The 13,624-nt window shown below is 42.0% G+C and overlaps 1 protein-coding gene across 2 annotated transcripts in view; it reads right to left on the bottom strand.

The window, feature by feature from the left end:
* Window positions 1-1,680: 1,680 nt before the first annotated feature.
* ALG9 (ALG9 alpha-1,2-mannosyltransferase) overlaps window positions 1,681-13,624 on the bottom strand; it is a 78,010-nt gene continuing 66,066 nt past the window's right edge. For both annotated transcript variants that reach the window (XM_075604406.1, XM_075604408.1), the window contains one exon: window positions 1,681-3,489. In XM_075604406.1, the coding sequence (XP_075460521.1) occupies window positions 3,366-3,489 (124 nt within the window). In that variant the 3' untranslated portion in view covers window positions 1,681-3,365. The remainder of the gene's footprint in view (window positions 3,490-13,624) is intronic.

Below are 13,624 nucleotides of genomic sequence, written 5' to 3' on the forward strand. Positions count from 1 at the left end.
CTTGTCATACTTCTGTATACTTTGCTAAACATGACAGGCTGGTACTCTGTTGGCTGGAACATTTGAAAAGATGTGGCCTATATATTTTCCAACATATCTTGGAAGTCTGTTTTCTTTTAAAGCAGTTTAACATAGAAGGTCAACTTGTTCTAAGCACGTTATCAGTGTAACTGGCTTCCTTAGAAAAAATCAGTCACCCTTAAAGCAGTAGTCCTCCCTGATCTGCAGTTTATTAATTAGTTGTCTTCATGCCTTTCAAAGGGGGGGGGGGGAAGAGATTAACATACCTCTTCACATACGCACCTGTAAGAAGCCCCACCCATTGGACATGTGTGGTTTTAACAGTTATTTCTTGTTGAAGGTCTAAGGTACCTCCAGTGGCCGTTTGGGGGACGGTGGGGTCATACTTGGCTTGGGTGGCTGGTATGGCAGTGACCTTCCAGTGGTTGTTGTTTGGGGCCAAGTGATTTGGGTGTCTACATGGCAAATAGTTACAAGATGAGGTATGCCTGGGGCTTATGTATGGTTACGGAGCAACTTAGTGGCATACCATAGTTATGGTTATATTGTGTATATATTTGTAATAAATCCGCAACTTGTTTCTCCCAACCACGTGTATGTGCATTATTTAATGAAGGGTGATTCAGGATGCATCCCCTCCCCTCCCAAAGGATCGAGGTATAAGCAAGTCAAGGGCATTGAGATATTTCTTAGCTGGACCCTTGAGCAGTGGGAAGTGTTTCTATGGCTACACAAGATTCTAGGAGTGAAGCTTCTAGCCTTTCAAACCACTGCCTCCATCACAATGCCTTTCTCCACCAGCTCCATGGGTGGTAAAGAGGTGACTGTCTGCTATTCATATTAACCCCTTTGCTGCCAGACAGGCAGCGCAATGGTTAAGACAGCCACGGGCACAATCAGAACTTCTAATTGGAGGGTGCAGTTTTTACCAGTACTCCCCATCGGTCATGTGACGCTGGGACTGCGTTTTTAGCTTGCCAAGATTGTGGGTCTCTAATTGTTAATTACAAGCACTACCTGAAATTATTACCACAGCCACAAACTCACTTAAACTATACTAGTTTGAAAGATTGCTGCTGTATGAAGGAGACTGGCAGCTTTCCACACCCAGAATCCCTTGCTGGTCATCGTCACTGTCCAAATTAAAGGTAGTGGCATGAGACTGGAATTAAGGCTTCATCTGATTCTGTCATCTACCTCTATCTCAGGCAGCAGGGATTTTTAGAGGGACTTTTGCCCACTTACAATATGATGTGGAGTGGATTGCATCTGAAAGTTCCTTAGATATACTTGGTTGTTTGTGATGGATTAACAGTGATAAAGCATTGGCAAAATCAATTGACACACGTACATAAAGAAATTAATGTAGTATTTCTCCAACACTGTTAATTGGCTGGTATTTTTACATCCCAGAAAACAGACAGCCCAGCTAACCCACTTGAGTTTACAAAGGATTAAAAGAAAAATCAAATAAGGGCAGTAAATGTTTCTTTCCTGAAATCTGCACAAATTCACAATTCACATCACAAAACATTCAATAGCTTTTGCCATCACTACTAAACAGATCATTTGCATACAACCCATGTTCTCTAAGACCACCAAACCACCCAGATACCCTGTTTTGCAGTGTCATATTGGGTAGAAGGACAGAAACAGGGGTCCAGTTCATACCGTTTATTTCAAAAGAAAATGTAAAAATAATTGAACAAATAAGATGATGAACAGGAGTTGCTCTTGAATACATAAAAGGTAGAGTTCCAGTTGACCACATGCTACCTATTTAATGTCATCTTGGGAAAATAATGATCAACGGTATATGTGGAATAACAGAAAGGTTTCCTTCGCCCAATGCTGTGCCATGCTGGGACGTTCCGACAGAGGATTTCCTCCTCTCCCCCCCACCCCCCGGAGGTGGCCGCGTTAATACTTAAACGAAAAATTAACTAGAGCCTTACCATTATCAAAGCACTTTACTATTAGGTTTATCAGAACAGACAACGTGAGCAGGAGAGGGGGCTGCTCCATTACAGTATCTTGGGGATTATTCCCCAGCCAAAAAAAAAGAAACGATGCAAAAAAACACCTGATTTATTAAAGTAAAAAAAATCCTACTGAATGTTGTTAAAGTTTCCGGGCTACAAACTTGTATAAGTCCTTAAAGAAAAAATCCCTGAAATCTTCACATTTTAAACCCTTTTTGCATTCGGCCTGTAACACATTTTCCTTCTGGCACCAAAGGAGTTCTATTTCCAGTCCCAATTACAAAGCTGATTTTTATTGCAGACTAAAAGCACTCCGGGATCTTACAACTTCAATACCGGTTTTAAACTAAGATATAGTTTCTGTGTTTAAAAGCTTTTTCAATTTTGCCCCAAAAGCCTAACTCCAGCTGCTTCCATTAGAAGCTAGTTAACCCTTCCACTGTAGCTGATGTCAAAGCATGTCCTTTCAAAAAACAACTATGTGGCCATATTTAATATGCCCCGTAAAAATAATTTCTCTGAATTGTGAAAATGCTGAAGGATTTAACATTGAACTATGAGAAGATGATGCACATTCTAAATAATGTCTGTCTTTTCCTCAATTCATCCTCAAACACAGTGCCCCAGCCATTAATATATACAGATTACCACCTTCCCAAACAAGTGTATACAGCAGGAGTGGCCAACTCCAGTCCTTACGGGCCACCAACAGGTCAGGTTTTAATGATATCCCTGCTTCAGCACAGGTAGCTCAGTCAAGACCCAAGAGTATAAAGCTCAAAATTAGCAGAGAAGTGGCGTGTCACTCTCATATGCACCTCCCAAATTGCAGTCACATTTGCCTGGTTAGTTTGACACAGACGTCCCGGCGTTGCAGCTTGGAATTCTTCAACAAGCTGATAACCAGGGATAAAAGGACAAGGCTATGCATCACGTCGGGAATGCATGTGCTATGCTCTATAGGCAATGACTTCTGGCATGGGTGCAACGGTGGGGTAAATGTAGCCAGTGGGCACTTCCCAGCACCCGTTTAAATAATAAAGACTTGTTCCTGAAATGCATACATATATGTACACACACACACGTACAGTATATCAGAGACATATGAACACATGTATATTAGACACACATACAGGACCTGACCATTAGAACAGCAGCATTAACACGGAATTACGATTAAATGGATAGACGCAGGCAGAACCAGCACCGTTTAACCCCATCACTGCCAGAGAGCCCTGCAATATATTGGTGATCCTCTGCCAGCAAAGGGCTGAACTCATGACGGCATCAGGTCTTGAAATGTGAACAGTGGTCCGGGCAATAGGGACAAGCATTTCCCCAGGTGGCCACCCAAGTCTCTCTTTAAACAGCGTTCCTCCTCCTTGCCGGCTTCGCTCTGCGCGGCTTCAGGATGGTGTAGTTGGAATAGGTGGAGTGCCAGCTGGACAGGAAGGGGATGTAAAAAGCACGAAACAGCTTTGGAGACCTGAAATAAATACAAAAATCAGGATTATTTCCATATATTTTAAGATCCACAACATTCACAGGTAAACGGCGCATCTGGGATTAGCGCACATCAATAACTTTTTATTTCACGGTATTATGGGAATAGTCAGTAATGCGCAAGTCTCGGAAGGCAAATAAAAAAAAGAGGAATATTTTTAGGAAGCCAATTCCGCCGATACGTTGTGTTAATTCTGACTCCCTTAGAGTGAAAGTCTGTACGAATGTGATGTGTGTACTGGGAATCAGCCATTCAAAGTTTATTTATTCAGCATCACTGGTTTACACAAAACAAGGATAAAAAGTGTGTAGGAAAAAAAAAACTGAAATATAACTTCACACACTGACGTTTAGTACAGAAATGTTTTGGGTTTAGGACCTTTCTAAAATAAATAAACACACACTTTGTATGTTCTGCTTTATGCCGCATGTTCAATGGAATTAATAGATTAAAGGGGTTAAATATTGTAAACGTGTTAGCAAATTGTTTATTTATAGGGAATACATGTATTGATATTCCAGACCACAATAGTCTATCAGGGGAGCACAATCTTTTTTTCCTTGCGCCCCCTGCTGTCTGTCCCCTCCCCCCCCTGCTTACTTTGCTTTAGATGTCCTGGCGTCATGACGTCACATTGCCATGGCAACGCAACGTCACATGACGCCACGTTGCCATGGCGATGCGTGACCAGGAGCGTCTGAAACAGGGACAGTAGAAGTTTACAGAGGCCCTGCAGCTCCCCCGGCATTAATTTAAATGTATTCGGGAAGTGTGCGGGGCCCTCTGTAAACCCTGCGCCCCCCGCAGCGGGTCTCATGCCCCCAGGACATTAGTAACAATCTTGCAAGACATCTCGAGACATGTCAAAACTCAAAAAATCCTAGATCATACCTCAAAACGCTCCATGGGAAAGCAAAAAGCGATCTAAGCGGCAAAAATAGGCAAATAAAAGCATTTACATTGGGCATGATGCCGTCACTATGTCATGGGGCCTCCGGGGTGCCAGTCCCTATCACATAGTGACTATGACCTGGGGCTGTCAAAGGGTTAATAGAGCCATCTTGCTCCAAAAGTAATTTATAAAGTGCCTAGAGGTACGGTCTGTTCAGTTCAGGCAGGGTGGGAAAAAAGTGCTTTGTCGTAATATTGATTTTTGTTTTTGACTTGTGTGTGAGTAAATGAAATGTTTAATTTGCATATAGTGCTATAACGCGTATTGTAGCCATTTATGCTCGTCTACAAACATTTGAAAGAATGGTCGTAGTTGATAAGAGGGGGGGGAAAGTCTGCCTATAACTGGCAACATTGAGTAGTTCTTCCCTTTTATTCAAGAATAACTGATGTGTGCTGCTAAGGCCTGTTTTGGGAGCAGCTTGTCAGCTCTGATTGCATCAAATGTGTTTCTCATCTGTGGCAAGAGGACATTACATGACCCAAATTATTGAGGAACCAACCAGGAGAGGGGCAATACTGGATTTGGTAATATGAAACAATGTAGAAGTAATAACACATATTCAAGTCCTGGAACATTTGGGTAACAGCAATCATAACATGGTCACTTTTGAAATAAATGATCAAAATACAGATTATTTGGTTCAAAAACCTTCAACAGGCATATTTTAATAAACTGAGGACTAATTTACAAGAAATATATTGGAAAGATGTTTTTTGCAGGGAAAATGTATTAGATAAATTGGCAGCCTTTAAAACATTGTTAGAAAATCACACATCAGTGAATAAGTATAAAAAAGTCAAAACCAATGTGGCTAAATAAACAGGTAGGGGAGGAAATGGACAAGAAAGGAAGGCGTTTAGATATTTGACATCGGAAGGGACGGAGACATCGGGATCAGAATTATAAGGAATGTAACAAAAATGGCAAAAGGGCAAATCAAATTAGCAAAAAATGGATAATGAAAAAAGGATTGCAATAGAAAGTAAGGTCAACACTAAAATGTTATTTAAGTACCTTAATAACAGAAAACAAAAATCAGAAAAGATAATATAGGACCCTTTCAGTGTGAGATAGCCAGGCAGATTATAGGAGATAAGGAAAAAGAAAAGGCATTAAACAAATTCTTTGTCTGTTTACCAGGGAAGAATCCATTTCAATAGTAGTGCCGCAGGAGGAAGCCAAAACTTCTATATTAACGATCAATTGATTAACTAAGGAAGATCATAGGTGGTTTGATAAAATTAAAGTAAATATGCACCTGGCCCCGATGGCATACACCCAAGAGTTCTCAAGGAGTTAAGTTCAGTTAAAGCCAAACCATTACATTTATTATTCAAGGACTTCATTTCCACAGGCTCAGTACCACAAGATTGGCGTAAAGCAGATGTGGTGCCTATATTTAAAAAGGGAACTAGATCACAACCGGGAAATTACAGACCTGTAAGCCTGCCTTCAATAGTGGGGAAGCTACTTGAAGGTTTAATATGGGATAATATTCAGGAATACCTAATGGAAAACAAAATTATTAGTAATAGTAAGCATGGATGTATGAAGGATAGATCATACCAAATTAACCTTATTTGTTTCTTTGAGGAGGTAAGTAGGAATTTAGACAAGGGTAATGCAGTTGATGTGGTCTACTTAGATTTTGCAAAGGCTTTTGATACGGTTTCACACAAGAGGTTGGTGTACAAAATAAAGCAAATAAAACAGGGTTGTCATCAATGGAAATTTTTCAGGTTGGGCTAGTCGTGAATGCAGTACCTCAGGGATCAGTACTGGGACCCCTGCTTTTTAACTTGTTTATTAATGACCTTGAGGTTGGCATAGAGAGCAAAGTCTCCATCTTTGCTGATGTCACTAAATTGTGTAAGGTAGTATAATCAGAGCAGGATGTAATTTATCTCCAGAAGGACTTGGAGACTGGAAACGTGGGAAGGTAAATGGCAGATGAGGTTTAATACAGATATAAATGTAAGGTTATGCATTTGGGAAGAAAGAATAAACAGTCGACTTACAAATTAAATTGGGGATAATTTGTGGGAATCCTTGATGGAGAAGGATTTAGGAGTGCTTGTAGACAGCAGGCTTAGCAATAGTGCCCAAAGTCATGCAGTAGCTGCAAAGGCAAACAAGATCTTATCTTGCATTAAACGGGCAATTGATGGAAGGGAAATAAACATTATTATGCTACCTTTTATAAAGCATTAGTAAGACCACACCTTGAATATGGAGAACAATTTGGGGCAACTCCTTAGAAATACATTATGGAACTAGGAAGAATGCAGAGAAAATTCACCAAATTAATAAAGGGGGTGGACAATCTAACTTATGAAGAGAGTCTAGCAAAATTAGATTTACATTAGAAAAGAGGCGTGTAAGAGGGGATATGATAACTATATACAAATATATTCGGGACAGTACAAGGAGCTTTCAAAAGAACTATTCATCTCAAGGGCAGTACAAAGGACTCGGGGTCATCCCTTAAGGTTGGAGGAAAGGAGATTTCACCAGCAACAAAGGAAAGGGTTCTTTACAGTAAGGGCATTTAAAATGTGGAATTCATTACCCATAGACTGTGATGGCAGATACAATAGATATGTTAAAAAAAAAAGTTAGAAATCTTTTTAGAAAGGAAAGGTATACAGGGATAACCCAAATAAGTAAACATGGGAAAGATATTGATCCAGGGAAGTGTTTCCCAAGTCCAGTTCTCAGGGAACCCCAACTGGTCAGGTCCTAAGGATATCCCAGCTCCAGCACAGGTGGCTCAGTCAAAATAACTGTGCCGCTGATTGACCCACCTGTGCTGGAGCTGGGATATCCTTAAGACCTGACCTGTTGGGGTTCCCTGAGGACTGGAGTTGGGAAACACTGATCCAGTGAGTAATCGGATTGTCAATTCTCTGTGTCAGGAAGGAATTTATTTTTCCCCTTAGGAGATATCAATGGATGATGATATGTCACTGGAGTTTTTTGTTTGGCTTCTTCTTGATCAATATACTGCAAGTATGGATATAAGATAAAGTATCTGTCGTCTAAATTTAGCATAGATTGAACTTGATGGACGCATGTCTTTTTTCAACCTCATCTATGCAACTATCAATTCTGCATTGTATCAGAAGATTCTAGATGCGATTGTCAGGCCATCCATCCGCGAGCTGAAGTGAAAGTGGGTCCCGCAACAAGACAATAATCCTAAACATACAAGAAGATGAACTAAAGAATGGCTGCAGAAGAAGAAATTCTGCGGTTTATTATGGCCATGTCAAAGTCCAGACCTAAATCTCATCGAAATGTTGTGGCAGGACCTGAAGTGATCTGTACATGCCAGAAGTCCTCAAATGTCACGGAGTTGAAACAGATCTGTAAAGGAGGGATGGGCCAAAGCTGCTCAAAACCGATGTGAGGGGTACTGAATGTAAAAGTTCACATACTTTTTCACACATGGATAAACATTTGTGGCTAAATAAATGTTTAAAAAGTATCTTGTTTTTGTGTCATTTGTTTAATCTGGTTATCTTTATCTATTATTAAGACTTCAATTAAGATCTAATAACATTTTAGGTTTGAAATATGTTTAAATCCTAAGGGGTACACAAACGGTCACCATTGTATATGTATATAGTTACATATATACAGTGTTGGATTTAAATATTGATGCCCAGAGGCACTTACCCTTTCACAGACCAGGCCACCGCTTCCTGCAGCGTTAACGCATCTCCATGACAACGCGACGTCATGTCGCCATTTCACAACGCAACGCTACAGGAGGAGGAGGGCGGCGCGAAGGATAAGGTAAGAGACATTCACAGAGGCCCCACACACTCCCACGGCAATCTGTGAGGAAGAGCCTCTATACATGGGGAAAAAAGGGAACAGAAAATGTGCCGCCCTAGGCCCGGGCCTAATCTGCCACTACATATGTATATAGTACATCTGCATCCAAACTGGATTCTCAGCTCTGATATATAGTACTGGCAGTCATGTCCCAAAAGGTCAGGTCACAAACCCTCCACATTAATGGATTTAAACCCTTTACTCCAGGAACCCAGCCAAGCCATGTTATAGGTCAGGGGTGCGCGGCAGTTATAGAGGTCCTGCGCTCTCCCCCCAGATATTTAAATTAAATGCCGGGGGCCGCGCGAGGCCTCTATAAACACCCTTCCCATCCAGCAACGCGTCGTCATGGTAACCCCGCGCGTCATTTGACGCCGGGTCGAGCAGTGGGGGGGGTGAGGGGGAGGGTAGGCACCAAGGAGAGCAGGCAGGGATGCGCACAGGGAAACGTTTGCGCGTCCCTGTTATATGTAACCAGGGATCACATTTCTTGTATAATTGTGCACTCAGGTTTGTTACTTCTTAGAGCAGGCCTAAAATCTGCTGTGCCTGGGGTTCCATTTTAGAGAAAGAAACAAAAACTAAATACTGCCACACAGTATGTGATAATTATGGAAACATTACGAGCTTAAAACATTACTTTGGCACTTAAAAACACAAGATTTTATTTTTCTCAATCTCAAATCACCTACCTACATGAAATATATTAAACATGTGCATTGGTTTTAATGTCTGGAAAATTCCAATACATCTCTCAGTGTTAGTGGGACGTGACCTTGAAATACACAGTGAATCAGCTTCTAGGAATGTAGTAAACTTGATGAAAAACTTAAGATTATTTTTGTGTGTCATGAGATTTCGCACAATAACCAACACTGGATCTAATTAATACATCCAGGATAACGGAATGCATCCTGTATAAGACCTAACGCTCTTTCAAAATTATACTTTGCACACGACTTACTAGCACAGGATATATTGAATAAACAAGGTAACCTAATGAATCACACCACAACACAATGCAACAATCATGACGGCTGGGACGAGGGTACAGGGGGTATGCTTGTTACAGACTGTGTTCCGTGTTTTTAATCAAAGGAATTCACTTGCTACCTTCACTTTTTGAAGGGAAAAAACCTATAAAAACTAAAGCCTTTCGTGCATGTTCTGCGGCTTTAAACGTAGCATTTCCTATAGTAAAAAAGTGTCACACACACTGAAAAGCAAAGGGAATGTTGCTCTATGACCGGCTCACGTCCATCACAAGGAGAAGCCCTCTACCTATTTTGTTGCTTCCGGCTGAGTGTGGTGCGGACGGAGGTAAAATGGAAAAATGTGTTTATATTAAACCGTGACAGAAATGGCACCAAACGTTGAGACTGTGTCTCAAAAAGCCTCCGCCGTACAGCAAATAAAAATATCACTGGTGAGACGCATTGACAGGTCTGCAGCGCTGCCTTTCCCCATTATCTCTTAGCATCCAAGGCTGGCACTGCAGTCAGGGATTCTGGGTAATGACATGCACTGTGTACTTATCAGCTTTTCCTTCTTGTCATTACCCAGACCCCTCCGAGATATGCAAATGTACCTCCAAATAATGGTATATATATATATTTTTTTTTAATTAGTTGTAGATGGCAAAGTAGAAAGAATATCACCAACACGCACCTCTTACAATTACAGAATTGTGCAAAGATAAGAGAAGGAATTGGAGTTACTGTATTGTTAAATGCAGTACCCTTCTCTCACTACATTACAAAACGTAGGGGGTGAAGGGGTGAGTAATTCTATCTCAGGGGGCCCAATTAACACGGGCAAATGACTCCCTACCCATCAGGTCACAGCCTGGAGCTGTAACATCTCTGCCACGATATGCTGAAACCTTAGCACTCGCTTTATTGGTGATGAAATGGACATTGACAATGAAGTGCCGGCTTGGGTTAACGAGATGGCTGCTCTCTACAGCTTCAGACTGTGCGGGGTTTGACGTCAATGCCAACCCCGAGGTGCCCTCTGAGCATTAACTGGGCTGCTGCTGAAAGCTCGGTCATTTACAGCCACCTGGGCTGCTTTATAAATCAGATGATAGAGAATAGGCGAAGGTTCATCTTTCAAGGTGCAGCCCGCGTCGCTTTATTTTCTACTTAAAATACAAAAAAAAACAACCTGTATTGCTGCTTTAATTACAGGATTGAAGCAGGTGGGCCCCGGAGTTTAACTGTGTTAATATCTGCACCGGGGACCACCCTGCTTCCAGGGATACTTCCTTAGGGGGTGCCGGTATCTCTGTGGAGGTTAAACGTCCAGGTTACGAGGGCCGATTGGAAGCCGCGCCAGATGACATCACGGCTTCCTATTGGCCCCGCGGGTCATTTAAACACAGCCATTTTCGTTGGGCACACAGTTCTCTGGCTGCAAAGATACTGGCACCGATACAGGAGGTAAGTATCTCCCCAAGCAAGGGGGTCCCTGGAGCTAAAATTAACAGTTCAGCTCCGCTTCAATCCTGCAATAAAAAAACACAATAAATGAAACCTGTATTGCTGCTATAAACAGATCTGATAACAGAGATGCTTTGCATGGTCTTTTACAAAAAGGCATCACAAGCCTAGATTTAAGCCCGCCAGTGAAAATTAAACATCCTTTCTTTATGGATGATAAAGGGCCAATCCCTCCTAGGACAAAAGTGAACTAATTCCAGTGACATGTTTCAGGGGGTCTCATCTGGGCGATTGATACAATTTATTACAAAATAAAAGTACGTTTTTAAATCAGTTTTTGATTTCCTGCAGATGTTCATTTTGTCTGACGTCATTGGGTTTTCAACAAGAGTTTGCTCAGGCAGAGTCCCCCTCCCCCCCCCCATCCCATCTTTATTTGTTCTCTGACGAGGACAGGATGAGATAAAGAATTTTGGAAGGGTCTCTTTTTAGGAAAGTCATTTTTTTTTTTTTTTTTAAAGTATGTTTTTTTTGATCTGGCTACATGAGATTGTACCTTTAAAAGTAACAATATAAATGACCTGTATCCAGTTTCCCTTTACCTGGGGTTTGCTGAATTCAGGCTCGTCAGATCCATACGTTTTTTCAACTCATTAAAAGTACAGTATCCCCGTCATTCGGTTCATTAGCTTCCACATAGAAGCTCTTCAGTGGCCAAATGCTTTTACGTTACTGCAGCTCCAAATTATCCAAGTGAAACTGCGCTTCAATGAATGAGGGCGACGGGTCAGGCAGGAACGTGCCTTGGGACGGGGTGCACCTTATGATGGCATTACCATTACTAGTAGGACTGTCGTAATTCCCAACACTTTCACACGGACCCACTGTCACAGGATTGGAGTCATGTCGAACCGCACAAACCTTCATACAATCACTTTCCCGGAGGAGCGTCCGTTCATTTCTAGGAACATTTAAAAGGAGCAGCCATACTTACAGCCGGAAATATAGCTTTAAAAAAAAGACCCTGCAAACAATTTTGGGGTAGTAAGGCACTCCTATCTCTTCATTTATAACATGGTCGGTACAACAAACCCCCATTAAAGGCAAAATAGTATATAAAAACATCTTTCCTTTCCTATAAAAACCGACTGGTTTCAGCGCCGGCCCGCCTTTCCACGGGAATAACCGACTATTTCTTCAACATTGTAAACTCTTTCTGATAAAGGCTTTTTCTCTTAATTGGGTTTATGTCATTTCTATATTCTGCATGTTTAAGAAAAGGAAATAAACAATGTTTTACATACAATTTTGCATTAGTGGGATTTTGTCACCTGCAGGAAATAGAACCTGACCATGTGATAAATGAAGTGGAGATAGGGGCCCTACTGTCCAAAAATGGTTTGTGAGATCTATTTATGAAGACTGCATCAACTTTAGACGCAAGTGCATAATCCAGCGGTGGCCAACTCCAGTCACCAAGGGCCACCAACAGGTCAGGTTTTCAGGATATCCCTGCAGGTGGCTCAATCAGTGGCTCAGTTGTTGACTGAGCCACCTGTGCTGAAGCATGTATAGCCTGAAAACCTGACCTGTTGATGGCCCTCGGGGACAGGAGTTGGCCACCCCTGGTATAATCCATTCTGTATGGCTGCCAAGATTCACCAATGTATATTTTAGGTTGATTAGTAAAACATAATAAATAAAAAGGAGAGGGGGAGAAGGAGAAGGCTAAGGAGAGGTTAAAGCTTTCAGCTGCGATTTCACAAAACCCTGTGCATTCCTGCAGACAGAAGCCTAATGAAGGAGGCAGTCTCCCCCATGGAAAGACGACTGGACGGTGCACGTCAGCATGTGCGTCATAAGGGATTAGGAAGCGCTGCTGCCTGCAGAGACCGACGGGCAGCCTGCGATTTCGGAGGCAGAAGGCTACAAGCGAGCTGGAGTGTGACAAGTGATTAATGAAGCATGGGCTCCCTATAGACATATGGTTCAGTGCTGCAGGGGCCGTGATAAATACGCAGCACTCCAACCTTGGAACACAAAAGCACAACATACATGCCCATTACAGAATATTATATATAGGTGTATATATATTCGTTCATCTTGTTACATAGCACTGACACATACGCAGTGCTATACATAGAAAGTTACAGGCACACAGAGCCCCTGCCCTATAGAGCTTACAGTCTAATTTTCGTGCCTTATGCACAGATAGAAAGTAACTTGAACAAGGTCACGAGGAGAGGACACTGGGATTCAGACCAGGTAGAAAATAAAAAGATCACTTGAGCACCTTTGCATGTCTTAGACCGGTCTGCAACCCTATCTTTCCCCATTATCTCTTGGCATATACTGCTTCCACTGCAGCCAGAGATTCTGGGATAGACATGCAAATGAGCACTCACAGTGTCACACCTTTTGCTTCTTGTCCATTTTAATATGGAGCCCTATAAATTTATGCCTGCCGCATTACACACAACATTTTGAGTGACACTTTGCATGCAATGCTCCACTAAATATTTATTTGACTGACGTGACGTTTCCAATCACAGTTTCAGCTGCATGCAATATTAAGGCTGCGCTTATAGTGATGTCGCGTCAAAACAAATGTATTGCCGCCGTCACGTGCGCTTATAGCAAGAGCGATGCGATGGTGTGAGGGCTTGGCCGTGATCGCAGGAAGGCATCTCAATTATATTTTTCCAGCGACCGCAGCCCGACGTCACCGGCACTATAAGCGCAGCCTAAGAATATTCTCAGTGGAAGACCGGCATAGCGCCTCCTGTAAGCCCCACTGAAGCGCAGTATGCTCACAGAATATGCTGTGCTAGTGCGCCTGTGGATTTCCCAAATCGGAAAGAAATATGGTGACAGTCCATCG

Source organism: Ascaphus truei, chromosome 6 (genome assembly GCF_040206685.1).
Source record: "Ascaphus truei isolate aAscTru1 chromosome 6, aAscTru1.hap1, whole genome shotgun sequence".
Taxonomy (NCBI): domain Eukaryota; kingdom Metazoa; phylum Chordata; class Amphibia; order Anura; family Ascaphidae; genus Ascaphus; species Ascaphus truei.